Source organism: Pongo pygmaeus, chromosome 6, assembly GCF_028885625.2.
Source record: "Pongo pygmaeus isolate AG05252 chromosome 6, NHGRI_mPonPyg2-v2.0_pri, whole genome shotgun sequence".
Lineage (NCBI taxonomy): Eukaryota > Metazoa > Chordata > Mammalia > Primates > Hominidae > Pongo > Pongo pygmaeus.
The window spans coordinates 110,412,055-110,437,692 of NC_072379.2; the positions used below are offsets into that span (position 1 = coordinate 110,412,055).

The 25,638-nt window shown below is 39.9% G+C and overlaps 1 protein-coding gene across 5 annotated transcripts in view; it reads right to left on the reverse strand.

Annotated features, from left to right (window-relative positions):
* DOCK4 (dedicator of cytokinesis 4) overlaps positions 1-25,638 on the reverse strand; it is a 485,830-nt gene that overhangs the window by 33,094 nt on the left and 427,098 nt on the right. For all 5 annotated transcript variants that reach the window (XM_054494462.2, XM_063667735.1, XM_063667733.1 and 2 more), the window contains exons 35-39: positions 24,008-24,101; positions 10,003-10,151; positions 7,506-7,592; positions 5,595-5,699; positions 695-836 (exon numbers count right to left, since the gene is read on the reverse strand). In XM_054494462.2, the coding sequence (XP_054350437.1) occupies positions 695-836; positions 5,595-5,699; positions 7,506-7,592; positions 10,003-10,151; positions 24,008-24,101 (577 nt within the window). The remainder of the gene's footprint in view (positions 1-694; positions 837-5,594; positions 5,700-7,505; positions 7,593-10,002; positions 10,152-24,007; positions 24,102-25,638) is intronic.

Consider the following 25,638-nt stretch of genomic DNA (forward strand, 5'->3'; position numbering starts at 1 on the left):
TTCTTGCATGTCTTACATTTTGGTTTCCGCTTTGAAATGGTATTCATAATTGTCAGTGGAAGTTTTAAAAGTGTTTTTTAAGACCATCAGTTTCAGGAAAAGGCAGAGGGGTTCAGAAAAGAGTGCTGGGGTGAACTGCCTTTGTCTCTAACACCTATATAATTTCAGCTCAGTTGTTTGTGTTTAGACAATAAGAGTATGAATTATACAGCAATGATTAAAGGCTGTTCAGGATGCCATAGCTAAAAGCCCCCAAAAGATACTGGAGTAGCTCTTTCTCTTCCATTCCTCATTCTAGAATACAAATATCAGGGCGGGGGGAGGGGCAAATAATATGTGCCAGTAAACATAATACTATGATTTTCTTGAACTTAAGCAGTTTCCACAGGATATGTCAAAGGAAGATTATTCTAAAGGATATCACTAAAAAAGAGCTTTAAAGGCAGGGTTGAGCTATACAAGAGGTTTAATTAAAAGGGAAAAATTCTTTCAAGAGAGTTCTTTCAACTGACATCAAGATAATAAATAGAACAATTAAGTTCTATTCAGAAGGAGTTAAAGCTAAAATTAAGATGATGGGAAAGAGGGAGCAGTAAGGATGTGGCTATTGGAAAGGAACAATCTTGCATGAAAATGCTCTGCAGCTAAGAGCCAGTGCAATCTCACTGAGTCCAGCCCTTGTAGGTACGGATACACTGAGCTTCTGCCTGGAAGATGGTCTCATCGGGCTGGTTGGCATGCTGCATGGCGATGGCGTGGGGGAACTCGTTCAGCATTCTCTGTTGGAAGGCTTCCAGCCTCTCGTAGTCATGCCCTCGACACACAAACTCCTTATTCTGGAGATGAAAGCAAAAAAGAAATTAGGGCTATATAGCCGAGTGGATTACAGACAGAGCCAAAAAACATGACACTGGCAGTAACTGACCATACCAAGACACTTGCCCCATACCAAGACAAAATACACTGGAACAATCTGAAAAGTTTGCCCAACTGTTAAAAATGCAGATAAAGATCATGAGTTCACTCTCTACTGCATTTAATAAGACCCAACAGAATGCCTCACTCTTCCCGGTTCACTTGCATGGGTGCAAAGAGGTGGATTCTCAGAGCACCAAAGTATAAAAACAAAACAAAACAAAAAAGTATCCCTCTAAATGTTAATAAGCACATGTGTAAAGATTATTTTTATAAAGTACATATCAAATTCATGTGGGTAATTTCACAATTTGGAGGAAAAGTAAATTTATTGTCTGCTTTTTGTTTTGTTTTTATGTGTGTGTGTGTGTGTGTGTGTGTGTGTGTGTGTGTATTCTGCCGTTCATGATGCTCTCCTTCAGTTAAGAATGGTGAAGGTTATTTCTGAGGTAGGTTAAGACAGCTGGAAAGATGAGAAGGTTTCCAAAAAGTACCTGAATGATCTGATTAGATATGACGGATCTCTGACATTTTAATGATAATGAAGTTGTAATTGAGCACAGTCATTGATGAAGCACACTGCACGTCTTATTAACTCATACAAGCTTGAGAGGTAGTCAGTGCCCCCTACAACACCGCATTTTATAATTGGGGAACCAGGGCTTAAAGTCTTTTTTTTTTTGAGATGGAGTCTCACTCTGTTGCCCCGACTGGCATGCAGTGGTATGATCTCAGCTTACTGCAACCTCCGTCTCCCAACTTCAAGCAATTCTTCTGCCTCAGCCTCCCGAGTAGCTGGAATGACAGGTGTGCACTACCATGCCCAGCTAATTTTTGTATTTTTAGTAGAGATGGGGTTTCACTGTGTTGGCCAGGCTGGCCTTGAACTCCTGGCCTCAGGTGATCTGCCTGTCTCGGCCTCCCAAAGTGCTGGGATTACAGGTGTGAGCCACCATGCCTGGCCATGGCTTAATGTCTTGAAATACTTTGTCCATGTGTACTAGATTGAAATTCTGGTCTGAGTCCAAACCCTGGGCCCTTTCTATTCTGAATATGGCCTAGTGTACGCAGGAAAAACACCTAGGAGCTACCAAGACCAGGAAAACTTGTGGGATCTCAGGCCCTGGAGATCTTCAAGTTAAGGGGAGATCAGTTTGGGGCCTAGAGGAGCTGAGGTCCAAGGTTTTCTGTGTTTTTCTGCTCTACGAGGTTCTTATGTAAAATGCCGTAAAGAGGGACTCCAGGCCACAGAGAGGGAGTGAGAAACAAGTCATGGGCAGAGGCTCAGTACTTCCGCAGGGAAAGGGCAGCTGCAGGCAGGTAGAGGAAATACAGCAGGAACTGGGCTGGATAACCTACCACGGTTCCCCACAAACCCCTAAATAAATCATGATCTTTTGAAAAACACAAGGTTAGGGCAGGCTCTACCTATAACTGTGGATCCCATACAATTCTAGATTTAAAACTTTCTAGATAAAAGTTACAATTTCTGATGCTGTATTTTAAAAATTCTACTCAAAAGATAATTAATTTGCTTGGTAAAATAAAAGACAATACATCCCTCTCTGCCTATTACAGGAGCCCCCAAATAAATATGTGAATATCCTAGTAAATGAAATACATTTTAAAACAATGCTTATACATAACAGTTTGTAAAAATCAGGGCATTTGCTTTAAGAATACAGGCATTCAATGGTATTAAGAAGCCATTTTAAAATAAAATGAAATTTTGGGTCTGATATTTGGGTCTCCAAGAAATAAAGCATCTTCCTTATCAGTACTCTTTTTTTTTCTGAAAAAAACATAGCTTTATTGAGATATATACAACAAAATCCACCTTTTAAAAATGTGCAATTCAGTGGTTTTTAGTATATTTATAGAGTTGTGCAAACATTAACAAAATTTAATTTCAGAATCTTTTCATCATGTCAAAAAGTAACTGCTACTCACTAGCAGTTACTTCCTATTTTCCCCTTCCCCCAGCCAATCACAAAACTACTTTCTGTTTGTATGGATTTGCCAATTATGGAATTATACAATGTGCTGGCCTTTTGTGACTAGCTTTTACTTAACATAGTATTTTTAAAGTTCATCCATTTTGTAGCACATATAAGTATTTCCTTTCTTTTTATTGCTGAGTATCATTGCATAGATATGCCGTATTTTGTTTACCCATCCATCAGTTAATAGACATTTGGGCAGTTTCTACATTTTGGCTATTATGAATAATGCTGCTATGAAGATTCCAATACAGGTATTTGTGTAAATATATATTTTCCATTTTCTTAAGCATGTACATAGAAGTAGAACTTCTGCGTTAATATTCTTTAAATAACCCAGTTTCTTTTCTTTTTTTTTTTTTTGGAGACAGGGTCTCACTGTCACCCAGGCTGGAGTGCAGTGGCTCAATCACAGCTTACTGAAGCTTTGACTCCTGAGCTCAAGCAGTCCTCCTGCCTCAGCCTCCCAAGAAACTGGAACCACAGGTGCACGCCACCAAACCCGGCAATTTTTTTTAATTTTTAGTAGAGACGGGGTCTCACTATGTTGCCCAGGCTGGTCTTGAACTCCTGGACTCAAGTGATCCTCTGGCCTTGGCCTCCCAAAGTGCTGCGATTACAGGCATGAGCTACCGTGCCCAGCCAAATAACCCGTTTTCCATGAGGGGAAAAATCCCTACTTAGATTATAAAAGTGGATAAACGTATTTGAGTGCTAAAATTTATCTTGGAAATTGATCAAACAACAGAAGACTTCTGGCCTCAAGCAATTCTCTTGCCTTGGCCTCCCAAAGTGCTGGGATTACAGGTGTGAGCCACTGTGCCTGGCCAAAAGGAAGTTTTTAATGTTGATATTTGTTTGCTGTTAAATCCAAGAACAGACTTAAAAAAAGGTCAGGCTCCGGGATTCTGAAGAGTGTAGTGCCCTTTAGAAACCAATAGAGGGGGACCCTTCCCTTTCATTGTGAAGCAAATGCCATTTATACCCAGGAAAGCTATTTTTAAAAGAAGGATGATATAGAAGATTGATTTATTCTAATTGACTTTTTAACAAAATTTATTCTATTTGCTAATGCAGTTTTCCAATTTGCTAAACTCTCTTTAAAATTATGACTCTTAAACTACTTCTAATTTTTTAAAACTTTATACTTTTAATTATAATCTTTCAGACGTGACTCTGCCAACAGTGTCATGTCTGTTTGTGCCAACAGAGGGAGACGACCTACTGTGGCAGGGTCGCGTCTAGACCCTGCTGTGCAATCCCCAGTCCTCTGTGTGACTATAGCTCTAGACTGTCTGCTGCTCTACTCAGAACCTGGATCCAGGCCATCTGCAGTCCTTAGGGGGTTGCTCATAACAGCTTGGGACCAGCTACACCTCCAAAACGTAGTCTTTTAAATTCAACATGTATTCTGACTTTGCCATTTTTTAATTTTCTTTTTTTGGGGGTCTTGCTCTGTTGTCCAGACTGGTCTGGAACTGGACTCAAGTGATATTCCTATCTCAGCCTCCCAAGTTCTTGGGATTACAGGGTGCCACTGTGCCTACTTGCTGCTGTTTTTGATCAGGAATCAAGATTTCCTCCAGTTTTAGGCAGGCCCACCTGCAGAGTCAGCTTTGTGACCACCCACTACACTGTGTGGAGTCTCTTTTAATGCAACAAGGAGATTTCACATTATGTCTGTGTAGCACCCAAATGCATGGTCATTTCAACTGACTAAAGAAAACATTTGTTCCATGTGATACTAAAATGAACCTGTATTGGATATTTTGGGATCTACCTATCTGTCTTTTTCATTCTGAAAGGCAGATAATGATTATTAAACAATAAAGTGAAATCTTTCTCTTCTTCTCCAAGTACACCCATCCTAGTATTCTGTCATATGTGCTGACAGGCAAGATTTAGGTAAACACAAACATCAAAATATTTGTATATTGAGAACTAAAGTTGTAACAATTGATTCAATTTTATAAACTATCCCAGATACCTTTCCTTAGTTGCTTGGGGAATTACATTTGCTCTTTTAAGCAATGTTTTTGTACAAGGAAGGTGTATATACTGAAGTGTTCAATAAATATTCAAGCATAGAAGACACTACTTGGCAGAATGTGAAAAATGAAAAGAATGGAGTTGAATATTTTATTATCTTGTAGGTGTCTTAGAATGTCTAAAAGTTTTCCCTTTGTAGAAATTGAGTTTATACTACCAATAAATTGGGTCTCTTTGCTGGGTGACATTTATCTTTTTACAAATTCATCAAAATGGCCAAACAACACTCTTTACATGGTGCTGGAGGTAGGGTTTTCACATGATGTGAAACTGCATTGCTTTCGATACTCTGCAACTCCGAGCCTCCTGCAGTGCCCCACCATTTTTTTTCTAATACTAACTTGATGGAAATTGCACACTGAATTAAAATAGTGGGTATCAGACAAGGGAAACTATAATTATCAAAGATTGCTCACAAAATATACTAAATTTAGGAAGGGGTTGATTGCTAGCTCGGAAATTATTTAAACAAGGCATTCTAGATTAATATAGTGTCTGCAAAGTAAAAGTTTAAAAAAAGTCTCATGCATATTATTACTTGTCATATAAAATGTCATTAACATCTCAGTTTTCTTGATTGGGATATCTATATGAGAACTATGAAAGCAAATTAAATAGTATATTACTTACTCTTAAGAAAAATGGAAATTTTTTTCCATAAAATCCAACTCTGAAGAACTCTGGTTCAAGACGTTGCTGGTCCATAATTTTGTCATACAAAGAGGCTTCCATCATCTAGAAAGCACAGGAAAAGTTCTAAGCATTTTATCTCATCTTTTGGTTCTATCAAATTTATAGAACAAGATTTCTCTTTTATATAAAGGAGAACTTTATTTTAATTGAGTTTGCCGAAAAGAAAGTTTGACTTTCTTTTTGACACTTTAAGTCGGGGATTGGCAAATTTCCTCTATAAATGTCCAGAGACTATTTCACATTTTGCAGGCCATATCATCTCTTCACAACTACTTAATTCTGCTAGGCCCACAGGCTGTAGTTTGCTGACCCCTGCTTTAAAGGATCAAGTGTATTATCACATGTTATCCCCAGAGAAAAATTATTTCTATGCATGTAGTCTATAAAGAAAAATATTTTCTTCACAATCAAGTAGAAATTAACATGAATTATTGGAGGCAAAACTTTTCTAGAGAATTCTCATGCCAGATGTACTTACCTGTGGGTTTGCCTCCACCTGGCACATGGTAATTCAGGACATTTGGAAGGTGCAATCTTGCACAGGTTGGGCAAGGATAAAACAACAAACCAAACCAAAGGAGACCCATAGTGTAAAGTGCTGTCTGGGCTGAAAGCTCTTAAGTGCGCCTGACAATGTTGAAACTATGAAGCATATAAAGCTTATGGTTTCCCATTCATGGTATTATCATCCCCAGGGTTTCCAGAGAAAGACTAATATTACACTTGAAGATTCCCCCTCTATCCCACCTCTAGTAACAGCACCCCAAAGAGCAGTTGGCATGAAGTGTAATGCTTTGGGTTTATAAAAATCTTAGTGACTATGGCACCCAAGGGCTCTCACAAGTAAACATCATCACCTCGCTTGTTACAGGGACAGGATGCCAAGAGATGAACAGCAATGTTTTCATATAAAACTGCAGTGCCTGCCAGAGCCAACATAATGGACTGAAGTGAAAACAAGCTTTTTCTCTTTCGTTTTCATGTTAGGAGAAGTATCGATGAACTGCTGACATGAAATACTGGGCCAAAAGGACAGAGTCAGTTCCTGCCAGTTGAATAAATTCCTTGTTGGGATATAAGGGATTTTATGAGCTGTTACAGGTTTATGGTATTATCTCTTAAATGGCTACCTCAAAATTAAAAGGCAATATTGTAATCTTTTTTTTAATGTATAAAAACTGATGATACTCTTTTAGAAACCCTGAAGAACTGAAGCACTCAGCAGGATCTTGTCTATTACAAGATGACACAAATGTTCATGTTGCTCAAGAGTAAGGACTTGGAGGGCAAGGAGGACTTGTTTGAACCTAAGAGCAAAGCAGATATAAAACATTTGGTTCAGAGAAACAGAATACTCAACTCCTTGAGCTCTTTGGTACCGAAACGTCGATCTAAGTCCAGCAAATAAAAACACATTGCTGAAGCTAAAGAGAGGTGACACCTACAGAATTTGGCCCTAAATTATTTAGAAATAGGTCAGCCATTCCTACAGATTTGCAGATTATGGGACTAAGAATGGTATATTGTTACAGAAACTTATGTGTAAGTGGAAATTCTTCAAACAGGGTGGAGATTTTCCACAATAAACTAAAAGTGTTAATCCTGGATTAGATTGTATATTTCATATGTGGTGTTTAAAACCGATCAAGTGCTCACTTTTTTATGTTAAATAAAAGCATTACACAAATCAATTTGCTATTTCTCTGTATAAATAGCTAAGTATGCTTCAGAGGATTTATCTTAAAAAAGGTTTCTGCAAGACCACAAAGTTAATTTCATAGAACCACACTGGAAAGCTAATCACAAAGGGAGGCTATGGTCTGATCAGGATGCACCCAGGCACCTTACCCGCATCTTGCTCAGGTTTCTGTAGTCATAATAACTCTCATACTGCTCTGCAATCTTCCGGCACAAGATAATGCCATTCTCCCAACACTGTGGACAAATGAATGAGATCAATGGAACCATCCGACAACATCCACTTACTTCTACCCAAAAGTCAGAACATGAGTGCTTTCAGAGCACCAAGCCTTACTCCTTAATCTCTTTTTTTTTTTTTTTTTTTTTCGGAGATGGAGTCTCGCTCTGTCACCAGGCTGGAGTGGAGTGGCCTCATCTTGACTCACTGCAACCTCCGCCTCCCTAGTTCAAGCGATTCTCCTGCTTCAGCCTCCCGAGTAGCTGGGATTACAGGCACACACCACCACACCCAGCTAATTCTTGTATTTTTAGTAGAGATGGGGTTTCACCATGTTGGCCAGAATGGTCTTGACCTCCTGACCCCATGACCCACCCGCCTCGGCCTCCCAAAGTGGTGGGGTTACAGGCGTGAGCCACCGCGCCCGTCCGCTTCTTAATCTTTATAAAACACCTTGAGACTTCAAGCTTGAAAACACCATGTAATTGAAATGTAAACTATTAAAAATCCTTTGAATGCTGGAAATGATAATCTACCACAACAGTCATTAATATATGGTACATGAACAATATTTTCTGGTGTCATTCCAGAATCATCTTGAAATAACTACAGTTCCACAATGGCTGAGTAGATGGATATAAACAGGTCCTCAGTGCAGAGGAGAGAATTACCACTGACCCCTAAGGCCCAATTATCTGTGACTGGTACCCTGGATTCCTTGTTTGGCTTAGTTGTGCTTGCAAATTGTGAGGGGTCTAACCAAGTTGGTTACTCTCAGCAGAAATGTAAAAATTCTTTAATCTAGTATAGGTGTCAGCAAACATTTTCTGCAAAGGGCCAGAAAGTCAACACTTTAGTCTTTGAGGACCATATAGTCTTGGTCACAACTCTGCTGTACTCAATTCTGCTGTTATAGCACCAAAGCAGCCATAGACACAATTAAGCATGGCTGTGTTCCAATAAGAATTTAGGGCCACTAAAATGTGCATTTTATATCATTTTCACATGTCCCAAAATGTTATGATTCCTTTGATTTCTTTCAACCATTTAAAAACATAAAAGAGATTTGTAGCTTTGGGGCTGTAGAGAAACAGGCAGTGAGCCATTTGACCTGTGGACCATAGTTTGCAACCCCTGATCTAGCACAAACTCCTGGGGATGGACCAGTAAATGAATCCAGAGAGTTTGCACCACCTTATCCCACAGGTGGAAACTTTACAGCAGGAGGGCACAAAAACATTTCTTTTGGTATTCATGTAATGATATGTCAGTGTAGCTAGATAAATAATAAAGTAAGATGTGGAAGAAGCAATTTCCTTGCATCAAATTTTTACATGTACCCAATTATATTTTGTAAAAGAATTACAGACATTGGTTGTATTTTAATTTTCTGTTTAACCTCCGCAATCTGCAAGATAAATTTGAGTCTAAGACATGTACCACCAAAGCATCCAAGTGTTCAAATCCAATAAACAATGGCGGTCAGATTCAGGAATTTTTTAAGTACTACAAGCCCTTGAAGAGGGGCAGCAAGTGGAGGGAGGTGATGTACTGAATTGCTTTATGAAGTCAGTGAGGTTTCTTCAACACCCCAAGGCATCTCTTAAGTATATGATGGGATGCCACAAAATTCTTTAAACAAATTAAGTTTCATATATTTTACCTTAAAGTGTAATGGAGCAGAATGCATGCCAATTTCGGGAGAGTGTGAAGGATGATAACGGTTTTTCAGAGAATACAATATCTGCGTGCTACGGTCTGCACGTTTGGGTCTCTGACAAATTCGTATGTTGAAATCCTAACCCCTAGGGTGATGGTATTAGGAAATGGGGTCTTTGGAAGTGATTAGGTCATGAGGGTGGAGCCCTCATGATTGGCATTAGTGCCCTTATAAAAGAGGCCCCAGAGAGTTAGCCAGCCCCTTTCACCATGTGAAGATACAGCAAGATGGCCCTCACCAGACACTGTATCTGCCAGGGCCTTGATCTTGAACTTCTCAGCCTTCAGAAATGTGAAAAATAAATTTCTGTTGTTTATAAGCTACCCAGTCTAGGGTATTTTGCTAAAGCAGCCACGAATGGACTATGTTACTGGGGATCAAAATCTCTAAATCGGTGTTTATCAAAGTGTAATGAAAAGGTCATGCACGTTGGACTCTCCTAGGGTCCTTGTAAAATCACTGATTCCCCAGCCTCGTGCCAGACAAGGCACGAATCAGAATGGCTCACTCAGAATCAAAATGAATCAGAATGGCTAGGTGGGGCCTAGGAATCTGCATTTTAACAAGCTTTTGGGTGTTTCTAATATACATTAAAATGTGAGGATCCCTGCTCAAGGAGGTGGGCATTCATAAACTAGAAATGAAAGGGAAAGGGACATCAACACCATCACCCCAGGAGGGACCCCCGGCAGGGCAGGGCCACTTACTTTGCCTCTGTCAAAGTTCTGGATGATGGTGAGATGCAGGTGCTCTTTGCGCTGCCATTCTGTTTGCATGGGGTAGGTCAGGAACTCCCTGAGGGGCCGATCAGACCATTCCAGTAGCTCATCATATAAGAGGAGGGTATATGCAGCTTCTGCAAGTCACGTGAGAAGACAATGATTGAGACAGGACCCCAAGCCACATTCCCTCAAATGTGGCCAGTTTCCGACAAACTGGGGGAAAAAATACTATTTTCTAAATTTTGTGATATAGCAGAAAAATGTCCAGAATATATGCAGCAGTAGGGTAATGAACAAGGACTTCCCCTGGATGATGGACTTGGACTAATCAGAGATCTGTACTTCATCTTTTGTTTCCCTGTATTTTCGTTTCTGTTTTTGTCTTTTGTTTTTGTTTTCCCTAAAATGTCTGTATGCTACAGCATAATAAAAATGTGTAAGGATATCATGCTGTTGCTGGTTCAAAGATGTGGAGAGACAGGCCTTTGTTTGCTGAGAGAGTTCACTAGTAAGTTCCTTGGGGACTATGAGCATCCCCCAAAGAGCAGGCTTAGGAAATAAAAAATGGCAAATTCTTCGGGATAATAAAGGGCTGAAAAATCGAAACTGGTGAGGAGGGGGTTCAGAGTGGAGGCAGAATTTACAAGCGGCAAAGAAGCCAGAGAGGAGCTGAGTGAAGACCAAAAAAAAAAGAAAAAGAAAAAAATCCAGCAACAGGGTAGGGATTGGAGAGGGTGGAAGTGGTGCTGGATGAGGAGTGGGGGGAGTGTGTGGGTGTGTGGGTGTATTTGTGTGTGTGAGACAGAAAGAACCGTTGCAGGCTGTGTGATATGACTGCCTTGCCCCAGATGGCCCCACAAATCTTCTGTAAAGACTACTGATATCATTACATGCTTGGCATGGTTGGATTTCCTGCAGAAACAAGGGCTGATTTTCCATATACACATAAGTGGAAAAGGTGACCTATGGATTTAAGTATAGTTGGCAGATAGTGTATTTGACAGGATACTTGCCATTCTGCAGGTCTCTCCTTTTCCTGAACTGTAAATATAGCCCAATAGATCAGGAATAGGAACCAGAATTGTCACTGATAAAGGACTATAATAATTTTTTCTCTAATGTCATAATAGCCAACTCAATTGCTAAATTGAATAAAATGGACAAATACTTATATTATTAATCCATTTAACTCCACCTCAGGTTTCTCAAAAGACATAATGATAGCTTTTAAGATGGTATCAATAATGGTAATGACTTTTATTCATTTATTTGCCTTTAGGGTAACTACACATAAAGCCCTAAAGTAATATGCTGAGTTATAATGCTATGATGTGGCCATCTCCATGTAAAAAAGATAGTTGCAATAAGAAGGGCCAGGGCCCCTATCACAGGCTCTGGTCTTTTTTCTCTTCAATTACCTTTGGTGAGCTTATACAATCTCCTGGTTCAATTACTATTGTGAAAGTTTTCCTAATCCGCCAGCAGTCTCTTATCCCCCTCCATTCAGTTTGCACAGTTAGCAATATGAACTTCTTTCAATGCAAATAAATGATCATGTTGCTTCCCTGGTTAAAACCAGTCCATGACTCTCAGTAGCTCAAACAATAAATTTAGGCCTCCTACAGTGACAGAGAAGGTTGCTCATGATCTGCTTCTTACCAATCTCTCTATCCACATTTTCTCACTGGGTCTCCATGTAGTACAGGTATGAAAGAGCCCACCTCCATCTCTTTTAAGAAGCTTCAGCAGCTGCTGAGGCTCCAGTCCTCATAGTTGGAGCCCCTGGACCCCATTATCCACTTTCCAGGAATGAGCAAGATGCATTGTGGTCCAGAGGCAGCTGGGCACAAGAAAGCTGCCCGACAGGGACAGGGATGGCTTCTGTTGCATGCACTCTTGCTGGTCTCTTTCTTTATGGGATTGAACGTGAGATGGACAGAGAAAGCAGCCACTAAAGGGTGTCAGTTAACTGGTGGACGCAGAAACAGAGCTGAATCACCATAACATAGGTAGCCATGGAAGACTACTCTGATTGCACAAGAATTATAATAACCAGATCCTCAGAAGGGTGCTGTTATTTTAACAGGCATCTAGTTTTCTCTGACATCCCTGAGATGATTTCCTGATGTTTAATTCCCCATGTATCATTATAATAAATGCTAAGCATCTAAGGAAACCCTACGCATATTTTTGTTCTTGCATCCACACTCTTTGCTCTTGTCATCCGAACAAGCTGTGCTTCCTCTCACATACCTCTCTGATTCACACCTAAGGGCCTCACAGCTTGTGCCTGCAAGACCTTCTTTCCCCCTTTGCTGAAATAACTCCTACTTTCTCTTAATGACCTGGCTCAGGAGTTACCTTCTTTGTCACTCAAATTTCTTTTGTGTCTCTGTCAGCATGTGACTACTCAGAAAATATCCCAGAGACTAACTGATCATTTCAAAGGATTAGGAAGACTGAGGAATGTCCTTCCCACAGCTGCCCACAGGCAGTGATGACTTCAAGGGCGATGAAAGTCAAATTTACGGAGACAGAAAGTAGAATAGTTGTTGCCAGGGGTAAGAGGAATGGGGAGTCAGTGTTTAACGGGTACAGAGTTTCAGTTTGGGAAGATGAGAAAAGTTCTGCGCCTATAGTCTCAGGTACTCAGGAGGCTGAGGCCAAGAGTTCAAGATCAGCCTTGGTAACACAGTGAGTCCTCGTCTCTAAAAAAATTTATTTTAAAATTAGCTAGGTGTGGTGGCACATGCCTGTAGTCCCAGCTACTTGGGAGGCTGAGTCAGGAGGATCATGTGAGTTCAAGACCAATCCTGGGTGATATAGTGAGACCCCCATCTCAAAAAAAAAAAGTTCTGTCAGTGGATGGTGGTAACGGTAGCACGACAATGTGACTAAACTTAATACCACTGAACTGTACACTTAAAAATGGTTAAGATGGTAAATTTTATGTTATGCACAATTAAAAAACAAAAAGAGGCCGGGCACAGTGGTTCACACCTGTAGTCCCAGCACTTTGGGAGGCCGAGGCAGGTGGATTGCCTGAGGTCAGGAGTTTGAGACCAGCCTGGCCGACATAGTGAAACCCTGTCTCTACTAAAAATACAAAAAATTAGCTAGCATGGTGGCAGGCACCTGTAATCCCAGCTACTCAGGAGGCTGAGGCAGGTGAATCACTTGAACCCAGGACAAGGAGGTTGCAGTGAGCTGAGATCACGCCATTGCACTCCAGCCTGGGCAACAAGAGTGAAACTCCGTCTCAAAAACAAAAACAAACCCCCCCAAAAAACAAAAAGAGCAATGAAGGTCTCCAGTCTCTAAATGCTTTCCCAATCAGCTTGCCCTTGGAAGGTCCTGGGATGGGCGGAATGCCAGGTGTGGGTCAGGTGCCCCTGGGAAAGCCTGGGAAAAGAAGGCACTGGCAGGCAATCAGATGAAACTGACAAATGACTGAGCGATGGCATGGAAAAGATGTGAAGACAAATTACACCTGTTTCAGAATTTGATTTGGGAAAATGACAACATACATCTGAGAAAAACTGTGTCTAGAGGAAGCAGTAGTAAATTTTTATTAATCCCATTCTACCATTTTGAGAAGTGTATTACAAGGACACCAATATGCAAAAAGAAATAAGTGAGAAGAGTAGAGATGAGTTAGGCATGGAGGCTGCTGTCACAAAAGGCTGGAAAAGGGTTAAGTCACTTAAACAGAATCCTAGAAAGATAGAAAAGTTCCCTGTCAATTTCACTGTCTCCAAGGACAGAAATGAAGATAGAAGAGAGAAAAATAAAATGTTACATGGGAAAAGAACTGATTTCTTATGACTTTGAGGAACATAAAGACTGCAAGTTGAGTAAACAAATTAAAAAAAAAAGATTTACCCAGTTTTGAAATATCATCAGACAAATTTGGACTTTATTTCAGAGAACCAAAATATATCTGTTATATATCTAGAGTAGCTTATCCTCACTTACCTCCCGCATTTAACAAACGGAAAGGACATCCACACCAAAAACCCATCTGTACATCACCATCATCAAAGACCAAAAGTAGATAAAATCACAAAGATGGTGAAAAAACAGAACAGAAAAACTGGAAACTCTAAAAAGCAGAGCACCTCTACTCCTTCAAAGGAACGCCGTTCCTCACCAGGAATGGAACAAAGCTGGACGGAGAATGACTTCGACGAATTGAGAGAAGAAGGCTTCAGATGATCAAACTACTCTGAGCTACAGGAGGAAATTCAAACCAAAGGCAAATAAGTTGAGAACTTTGAAAAAAATTTAGACGAATGTATAACTAGAATGACCAATACAGAGAAGTGCTTAAAGGAGCTGATGGAGCTGAAAGCTAAGGCTCGAGAACTACGTGAAGAATGCAGAAGCCTCAGGAGCCAATGCGATCAACTGGAAGAAAGGGTAACAGTGATGGAAGATGAAATGAATGAAATGAAGTGAGAAGGGAAGTTTAGAGAAAAAAGAATAAAAAGAAACGAACAAAGCCTCCAAGAAATATGGGACTATGTGAAAAGACCAAATCTGCGTCTGATTGGTGTACCTGAAAGTGACAGGGAGAATGGAAACAAGTTGGAAAACACTCTGCAGGATATTATCCAGGAGAACTTCCCCAATCTAGCAAGGCAGGCCAACATTCACATTCAGGAAATACAGAGAACGCCACAAAGATACTCCTCGAGAAGAGCAACTCCAAGACACATAATTGTCAGATTCACCAAAGTTGAAATGAAGGAAAAAATGTTAAGGGCAGCCAGAGAGAAAGGTCAGGTTACCCACAAAGGGAAGCCCATCAGACTAACAGCGGATCTCTCGGCAGAAACTCTACAAGCCAGAAGAGAGTGGGGGCCAATATTCAACATTCTTAAAGAAAAGAATTTTCAACCCAGAATTTCATATACAGCCAAACTAAGCTTCATAAGTGAAGGAGAAATAAAGTACTTGACAGACAAGCAAATGCTGACAGATTTTGTCACCACCAGGCCTGCCCTAAAAGAGCTCCTGAAGGAAGCGCTAAACATGGAAAGGAACAACCGGTACCAGCTGCTGCAAAATCATGCCAAAATGTAAAGACCATCGAGACTAGGAAGAAACTGCATCAACTAATGAGCAAAATAACCAGCTAACATCATAATGACAGGATCAAATTCACACATAACAATATTAATTTTAAATGTAAATGGACTAAATGTTCCAATTAAAAGACACAGACTGGCAAATTGGATAAAGAGTCAAGACCCATCAGTGTGCTGTATTCAGGAAACCCATCTCACGTGCAGAGACACACATAGACTCAAAATAAAAGGATGGAGGAAGATCTACCAAGCAAATGAAAAACAAAAAAAGGCAGGGGTTGCAATCCTAGTCTCTGATAAAACAGACTTTAAACCAACAAAGATGAAAAGAGACAAAGAAGGCCATTACATAATGGTAAAGGGATCAATTCAACAAGAAGAGCTAACTATCCTAAATATATATGCACCCAATACAGGAGCACCCAGATTCATAAAGCAAGTCCTGAGTGACCTACAAAGAGACTTAGACTCCCACACAATAATAATGGGAGACTTTAACACCCCACTGTCAACATCAGACAGATCAACGAGACAGAATGTTAACAAGGATACCCAGGAATTGAACTCAGCTCTGCACCAAGCGGACCTAATAGACATCTACAGAACTCTCCACCCCAAATCAACAGAATATACATTTTTTTCAGCACCACACCACACCTGTTCCAAAATTGACCACATAGTTGGAAGTAAAGCTCTCCTCAGCAAATGTAAAAGAACAGAAATTATAACAAACTGTCTCTCAGACCACAGTGCAATCAAACTAGAACTCAGGATTAAGAAACTCACTGAAAACCACTCAACTACATGGAAACTGAACAACCTGCTCCTGAATGACTACTGGGTACATAACGAAATGAAGGCAGAAATAAAGATGTTCTTTGAAACCAACAAGAACAAAGACACAACATACCAGAATCTCTGGGACACATTCAAAGCAGTGTGTAGAGGGAAATTTATAGCACTAAGTGCCCACAAGAGAAAGCAGGAAAGATCCAAAATTGACACCCTAACATCACAATTAAAAGAACTAGAAAAGCAAGAGCAAACACATTCAAAAGCTAGCAGAAGGCAAGAAATAACTAAAATCAGAGCAGAACTAAAGGAAATAGAGACAAAAAAAAACCTTTCAAAAAATTAATGAATCCAGGAGCTTTTTGAAATCCAGGTTTTTTGAAAAGATCAACAAAATTGATAGACCACTAGCAAGACTAATAAAAAAAAAAAAGAGAGAAGAATCAAATAGACGCAATAAAAAATGATAAAGGGGTTATCACCACCGATCCCACAGAAATACAAACTACCATCAGAGAATACTACAAACACCTCTACTCAAATAAACTAGAAAATCTAGAAGAAATGGATAAATTCCTCGACACATACACTCTCCCAAGACTAAACCAGGAAGAAGTTGAATCTCTGAATAGACCAATAACAGGAGCTGAAATTGTGGCAATAATCAATAGCTTACCAACCAAAAAGAGTGCAGGACCAGATGGATTCACAGCCAAATTCTACCAGAGGTACAAGGAGGAATTGGTACCATTCCTTCTGAAACTATTCCAATCAAAAGAAAAAGAGGGAATCCTCCCTAACTCATTTTATGAGGCCAGCATCATCCTGATACCAAAGCCGGGCAGAGACACAACCAAAAAAGAGAATTTTAGACCAATATCCTTGATGAACATTGATGCAAAAATCCTCAATAAGATACTGGCAAACCAAATCCAGCAGCACATCAAAAAGCTTATCCACTATGATCAAGTGTGCTTTAACCCTGGGATGCAAGGCTGGTTCAATATACGCAAATCAATAAATGTAATCCAGCATATAAACAGAACCAAAGACAAAAACCACACGATTATCTCAATAGATGCAGAAAAGGGCTTTGACAAAATTCAACAACCCTTCATGCTAAAAACTCTCAATAAATTAGGTATTGATGGGACGTATCTCAAAATAATAAGAGCTATCTATGACAAACCCACAGCCAATATCATACTGAATGGGCAAAAACTGGAAGCATTCCCTTTGAAAACTGGCACAAGACAGGGATGCCCTCTCTCACCACTCCTATTCAACATAGTGTTGGAAGTTCTGGCCAGGGCAATCAGGCAGGAGAAGGAAATAAAGGGTATTCAATTAGGAAAAGAGGAAGTCAAGTTGTCCCTGTTTGCAGATGACATGATTCTATATCTAGAAAACCCCATCGTTTCAGCCCAAAATCTCCTTAAGCTGATAAGCAACTTCAGCAAAGTCTCAGGATACAAAATCCATGTGAAAAAATCACAAGCATTCTTACACACCAATAATAGACAAACAGAGACCAAATCATGAGTGAACTCCCATTCACAATTGCTACAAACAGAATGAAATACCTAGGAATCCAACTTACAAGGGATGTGAAGGACCTCTTCAAGGAGAACTACAAACCACTGCTCAAGGAAATAAAAGAGGATACAAACAAATGGAAGAACATTCCATGCTCATGGGTAGGAAGAATCAATGTCGTGAAAATGGCCATACTGCCCAAGGTAATTTATAGATTCAATGCCACCCTCATCAAGCTACCAATGACTTTCTTCACAGAATTGGAAAAAACTACTTTAAAGTTCATATGGAACCAAAAAAGAGCCCGCATCGCCAAGTCAATCCTAAGCCAAAAGAACAAAGCTGGAGGCATCATGCTACCTGACTTCAAACTACACTACAAGGCTACAGTAACCAAAACAGCATGGTACTGGTACCAAAACAGAGATACAGATCAATGGAACAGAACAGAGCCCTCAGAAATAACGTCGCATATCTACAACTATCTGATCTTTGACAAACCTGAGAAAAACAAGCAACGGGGAAAGGATTCCCTATTTAATAAATGGTGCTGGGAAAACTGGCTAGCCATATGGAGAAAGCTGAAACTGGATCCCTTCCTTACACCTTATACAAAAATTAATTCAAGATGGATTAAAGACTTAAACGTTAGACCTAAAACCATAAAAACCCTAGAAGAAAGCCTAGGCATTACCATTCAGGACATAGGCATGGGCAAGGACTTCATGTCTAAAACACTAAAAGCAATGGCAACAAAAGCCAAAATTGACAAATGGGATCTAATTAAACTAAAGAGCTTCTGCACAGCAAAAGAAACTACCATGAGAGTGAACAGGCAATCTATAAAATGGGAGAAAATTTTCGCAACCTACTCATCTGACAAAGGGCTAATATCCAGAATCTACAATGAACTCAAACAAATTTACAAGAAAAAAACAAACAACCCCATCAAAAAGTGGGCAAAGGAGATGAACAGACACTTTTCAAAAGAAGACATTTATGCAGCCAAAAGACACATGAAAAAATGCTCACCATCACTGGCCATTAGAGAAATGCAAATCAAAACCACAATGAGATACCATCTCACACCAGCTAGAATGGCAATCATTAAAAAGTCAGGAAACAACAGGTGCTGGAGAGGATGTGGAGAAATAGGAACACTTCTACACTGTTGGTGGGACTGTAAACTAGTTCAACCCTTGTGGAAGTCAGTGTGGCCATTCCTCAGGGATCTAGAACTAGAAATACCATTTGACCCAGCCATCCCATTACTGGGTATATACCCAAAGGACTATAAATCATGCTGCTATAAAGACACATGCACACGTATGTTTATTGCGGCACTATTCACAATAGCAAAGACTTGGAACCAACCCAAATGTCCAACAGCGATAGACTGGATTAAGAAAATGTGGCACATATACACCATGGAATACTATGCAGCCAAAAAAAATGATGAGTTCATGTCCTTTGTAGGGACATGGATGAAATTGGAAATCATCATTCTCAGTAAACTATTGCAAGGACAAAAAACCAAACACCGCATGTTCTCGCTCATAGATGGGAATTGAACAATGAGAACACATGGACACAGGAAGGGGAACATCACACTCTGGGGACTGTTGTGGGGTGGGGGGAGAGGGGAGGGATAGCATTAGGAGATATACCTAATGCTAAATGACGATTTAATGGATGCAGCACACCAGCATGGCACATGTATACATATGTAGCTAACCTGCACATTGTGCACATGTACCCTAAAACTTGAAGTATAATAATAATAAAAAAACAGAAAAAAAAATTTTTTTAAAGTTTACTGTTTTTTTTTCTTTTTGAATCAAGAATTACCAATATTCATAAAGAAAATCTGCTTATCAGGTGTCAATATTTAATTAAAGAGTACGTTAATTCGTCATACATTTATTTAAATCTCACACTGCTAGGCACTATTCTAAGAACTGAGAAGAGTAAAGATAAGAAAAACATCACTGTGGGCCAGGCGCAGTAGCTCACACTTGTAATCCCAGCACTTTGGAAGGCCAAAGCAGGTGGATCTTCTGAGTTCAGGAGTTCGAGACTAGCCTGGGCAATATGGCAAAACCCTGTCCCTACCAAAAAAAAAAAAAAAAAAAAAAAAAAAAACAGAAAAAGAAAAAAAATTAGCTGGCTGTGGTGGCATGTGCCTGTGGTCCCAACTAATTGGGAGGCTGAGGTGGGAGGATCGCTTGGGCTTGGGAGGCAGAGGCTGCAGTGAGCCCAGATCGTGCCACTACATTCCAGCCTGGGTGACAGAGTCAAACCTTGTCTCAAAAAAAAAGAAAAGAAAAGAAAATATTACTGTCCTCAAGGGACTCTTTAACTGAAGATTATCCATATATACATGCATGCATGTACATACACAATATATAATACATAACCATATAATATGCAATTATTAATAAAAAACAGTTTGATAGGTACTTTAATAGAAATCTGGGGCCAGGCGTGGTAGCTCACATCTATAATCCCAGCACTTTCAGAGGCTGAGGCTGAGGCAGGTGGATCACCTGAGGCCAGAAGTTCGAGATCAGCCTGGCCAACGTGGTGAAACCCCGTCTCTACTAAAAATACAAAAAACTTTAGCTGAGCATGGTGGCAGGCACCTGTAATCTCAGCTGCTCAGGAGTCTGAGGCAGGAGAATAGCTTGAACCTGGGAGGTGAAGTTGCAGTGGGCTGAGATTGCACCACTGCACTCCAGCCTGGGCGACAGAGTGAGACTCTGTCTCAAAAGCAAAACAAAACAAAAAAATCTGGAAAAAAAGCAATGGGAAAAAAGAGATGGGAAAATAACTTAGCCTACGGGAGAAGGATTGTGGGGCATGGAGATGGTGAGAGAAAGAGAAGAAAAAGAACTTCAGGAGGGGGATGGCTGCATGGAAAAGAGGGTGAAGGAGCTGATCCTGAAGGATGAAAGGAGGGTATGTGGTACAAGTGGTAAGATGAGGCTGAACAGACAAGCGTTGGTTCAATTACAACAGAACTTGAATAAAGAATTTGAAGTTTATTTTGTAGAACACATACACTGACAACAGAGTGATACCTAGGGAAGGAGTTGGCAACCTTTTTCTTAAAGGGCCAGACCATAAATAATTTAGGCTGTGGTCTTTGTCTCCACTACTCAGTTCTGCCACTGTGGCGCAAAAGCAGAAATACACAATACACAAATAAGTGGGCATGGGTGAGCTGTTATAAAACTTCTCTTACAAAGTAAGGTAGCTAGCCTGTAGGTTGTAGTTTGTTGACTCCTGTTCCAAAGAATAATTCTGGTGATAGTTCAGAGGCAGACAGGTGAGAAATGATGAAGGTCTAACTGAGGCAGTAAAGGTGGGAACAGTGAAAAGGAAATGGTTTTGAGAGATTTCTAGGAAACAATTAATAGAACTTCATGAATGATTATTTGAGGGAGGCTACAAAAGTCAAAGATACATCAGGGTCTTTTGACTGAGTAAACAGTGATGTTACTAATGGAGACAGTGGAACCTCAGCTAGAGGAATGAGTAAATTCTGGGAACAGAAGTACCATTTCATAAAGGATTCCCTTACTCTTTTAAAGCTGGGGGAGGAGCCATGATTCAGGAGTTCCTTGGAAGAACAATGTGGCAGAAGACCAAGATTTGAGGTTCCCAAATCTAATTAAAGGGTTCTGCTTAAGATGGAGTACATGCATTCCACCCTATCTCTCCCACTGATTACAACTAAACAGCCTGGAGAGACTATACAACACAACTATTGGAGGACTCTGAAAAGTAAGAGCAGATGGATTGAGGAAAAAAACTAATACTCAAAGAATGACCATACCACAGTTAATTCTGTTTTTATTTTTTGCCTTCCACATCTCCTGGCTTAGACTTCCCTGTTTCCTGGAACTGCAAATGGGAACAGACAGAAAAAACTCCAAGAAAAGTTCCTTTAGTCAGAGTACTGGGTAGAAGATCCCCTGTGGGGTGAAGCGCTGTAGACATTTCTGGCCTCACTCTGAGTCTCAGAAACAAAGCTGCACACTGTAGGGGTGGCAGTGGGGGCAGTGGCAGTGGCAGTGGCAGTAGTGCCTTCTATCAGCTCCTTTATTTCACTGCTTTGCCCACAGAGAGACCAATTGCAGGGAGTGCATCATGGCATGAAGAGAGAGGATCAAGCCTTGGCTATATAGCCAGAGTACTAGGAAAGGAAGTTCTTGGGAGACAGGAAGAATGGGGAGGATCACACAGGAGAGGGAGCTCAAGAAAGGGATACTAAATTCTGCATATGAAGTCAGACTCATCTCCAAGGTGCACAAGTGTAGAACAAACCAATGGATCAATATAACAAGGACTTCCGTCTGTTAAAATTCAAAAAATTAATGTATTCCTAAAGATTTTAACAGACTCCAGAGTCCTATAACATAATATTCAAAAGGTCTAGAATATAATCCAAAATTATCTGACTTTTAAAAAACGAAACAACTCTCAAAGGGCAAAAGCAATGAAAAGATGCCAACCCCAATTTGATGCAGATGTTAGAATTATAGACAAAGACTATGAAGCAGTTATTATAACCATGCTCCATGAAGTAAAGGTGAACATTTTTGAATAAATAAAAAGATAGACATTCTTTGCAAAGAAATTGAAGCTGTAAAAAGAAAATAACTACATGGAAATTTTAGAACTGAATAATACAATAACAAAAATAAACATCTCACTGGAAAGGCTCAATAGCTGAATGAAGCAACAGAAGAAAATCGGTGGACTTACATCAATAGACATTAGTGATTTGAAAAAAAAGGAAGAGAAGTTGAACAAAAATGAAAAGAGTTCCAGGAACCTATGGTACAACAACAAAAGGCCCAACATTCATGCCATTACAGTCCTCAAAATGAGGAGAAGAACTGCTAGAGAAATATATTTAAGGAAATAATGCTTGGAAACTTCCTGAATTTGGTAAAGGAAATAAATGTACAGATCCAAGAAACTCAGCAAACCCAAAAAAGTTAAACTAAACAGGAAAACTGTGCCCATACATATAATAATCAAACCACTGAAAACCAAAGATAAAGTCCTGAAGACAACCAGAAAAAAGTTACAAAGTTCATGTAGGTGAGTAATTTCTTTTTATTATGTTTTGAAACAGGGTCGGGCTCTGTCATCCAGGATGGAGTGCAGTGGTGCGATTTTGGCTCACTGCAGCCTTTGCCTCCCAGGCTCAAGTGATCCACCTCAGCCTCCCGAGTAGCTGGGACTACAGACATGTGCCACCATGCCTGGCTAATGTTTTGTATTTTTGGTGGAGACGGGGGTTTCACCACATTTTCCAGGCTGGTCTGTAACTTCTGGGCTCAAGCAATCCCCCTGCCTTGGCCTCCCTAAGTGCTGGGATTACAGGCATGAGCCACCACATCTGGCCTTGTAGGTGAGTAATTTAAATGACTGCATATTTCTTGTTAGACACCATGAAGGTCAGAACACAGTGGAATTATATTTTTAAAGTACTGAAACAAAAGAACTGTTCACCTACAATACTGTATGCAGCAAACATATCCTTCAAGGATGAAGGTGAAATAAAGACATTCTTAGATGAAGGAAAACTAAGAAGATTGCCACTGGATCTGCTTTAAAAGAAATACTAAAACAAGATCTTCAGGCTCAACAAAAATATTATAACAGAAGGAACCTGGGAACTTCATGAATGAAGAAAGAATAATATAAATGGTAAACATCTGAGTAAATAAAGTATTTTTAACCTCTTAAATTCATTAAAATAGGTATGACTATTGAAAGGCAAAAATTATGACACCATCTGATGGGACTTTCAATGTATGTAGATGTAATACATGTGACAACTACAACATACAGTGGGGAGGATAATGAGACCTATATAGTTGTAAAATTCCCACATTTAACTTTGATATGGTTTGGCTGTGTCCCCACCCAAATCTCATCTTCAATTGTAGCTCTCACAGCTCCCATGTGTCATGGGAGGGACCAGGTGGGAGGTAATTGAATCATGGGGGAGGGTCTTTCCCATGTTGCTTTCATAATAGTGAATAAGTGTCAAGAGATCTGATGGTTTTATAAGGGAGAGTTTCCCTGCACAAACTCTTTCTTGTCTGCTGCCATGTAAGATGTGCCTTTTGCCTTCCACCATGATTGTGAGGCCTCCCCGGCCACGTGAAACTGTAAGTCCATTAAACCTCTTTTTCTTTATAAATTACCCAGTCTCAGGTATGTCTTTATCAGCAGTGTGAAAACAGACTAATACAAACGTGAAGTGGTAAAATCCTAACTATAAGCAGACTGTAAGAAGTTATGTATGTATTTTGTAATCCCCAGAGCAACCTCTGAAAAAGTATGCAAAGAGAAATAGTCAAACAACCTACATGTATGTATCATGTATATGATATATAAAGAATCTGCAGAAATATACATCCAATTAAAAATAAATTTTAATTTTAAAGTAGAAATGCTTGAGTCTTTCCACTCTGATTATAAAAAGCGGAGGAATGATCATGCTTAATACACCAGCCCCCTCCCCAGTCTGAGCCAAAAGACAGAATTACCTGTAAAGTTCTGTGCTTTGAGATGCAGATCATAGAGTTTGTGAATGTAGCGTATATACATCTCCTCCTTGTTCAGTTCAGTCTTATAGAAGTTCTGTAAAAAAAGAGTACAGGTATGGATAGTTCCTCAACAGTCTGGCCCACAATTATTTGCCTTTTACTCTGCTAAAGTTCCATGTCTGGAGCCAAGAGAACAGATGCATTTTTCCATGTAAATATCTCTAAAAATGAAGTAAGGTGGCTCAGTGCCAGTACCAGTCATTTCCTAGCAATTACTGGATAAGTTGGTACCTTGGGTTTTTATCCCTGATTCATATTTCTTTACTTTTTATGATTTTTTGTTAGTTTAAATGTCAATGAACAATCAGCCTGTTCAACTAAAAAATATTAAAAATATGTAACAGATTAATCCATTTTTTAACTTTGCTGATTGATAGTCAAAGGATAGTTTCTTTCATTTTAAATTTCAAAGGTGTTTTGCTCTAAAGAAAAAAGTCTCAGCTGGGCACGGTGGCTCATGCCTGTAATCCCAGCACTTTGGGAGGCCGAGGTGGACAGATCACAAGGTCAAGAGATTGAGACCATCCTGGCCAACATGGTGAAACCCCATCTCTACTAAAAATACAAAAATTAGCTGGGTGTGGTGGCACACACCTGTAATCCCAGCTACTTGGGAGGCTGAGGCAGGGGAATCACTTGAACCCAGGAGGCGGAGGCTGCACAGTGAGCCAAGATCATCCACTGCACTGCAGCCTGGTGACAGAGAAAGACTCCGTCTTAAAAAATAAATAAATAAATAAAAGCAAAAATCTCTAAGACATACAGGTAAGGATGAGTAAAAGCAATGTAAAAGAATGGGAAAGAGGGTAAATAAAAAGGCTCTTTATTTTTAAGATGTTATTCTGCATTTCCTATACGTTGGACTTCAAATGTTTCCAGTTTATGTCCAAAACGTAAAGGGACAAATAAGAGATTTTATTTCAAATTATTATTACAGAAACATGCTTATTGAAAATATTTTGTTTCCTAAGAAGTATTTAGATCTTAGGAAACATCTCTAAAATGTTTTTAACAAAAACTCAACTTTTACTTACCTGGACACATTATGTTGGCTATTTTATTTTTAGACAGAGTCTCACTCTGTCACCCAGGCTGGAGTGCAGTGGTGCAATGTCACCTCACTGCAACCTCCGCCTCCCGAGTTCAAGTGATTCTCCTGCCTCAGCCTCCTGAGTAGCTAGGATTACAGGTGTGCATCACCACACCCAGCTAAGAATTTTTAGTAGAGATGGGGTTTTGCCATGATGCCCAGGCTAGTCTCAAACTCCTGACCTCAAGTGATTCACCTGCCTCGGCCTCCCAAAGTGCTGAGATTACAGGCATGAGCCACTGATCCTGGCCCAGGCTGGCATTTTAAAGGCATACTGATAAGCATCCAAAGCTACTTCTTCACCACATTATAAAGCACATGAGTCCTCACTGAACTTAGTCAACATAAAAGTGAATATAAATGAAGTTGGATTCTAGTAAAAGCATAATGTTGTGAATCTCCAAACAAGACATGTTTAGTGAACAAATCATTGTGCATTACGAAATCTCTGCTGGAGACACTTGAACTACTATAACTACTT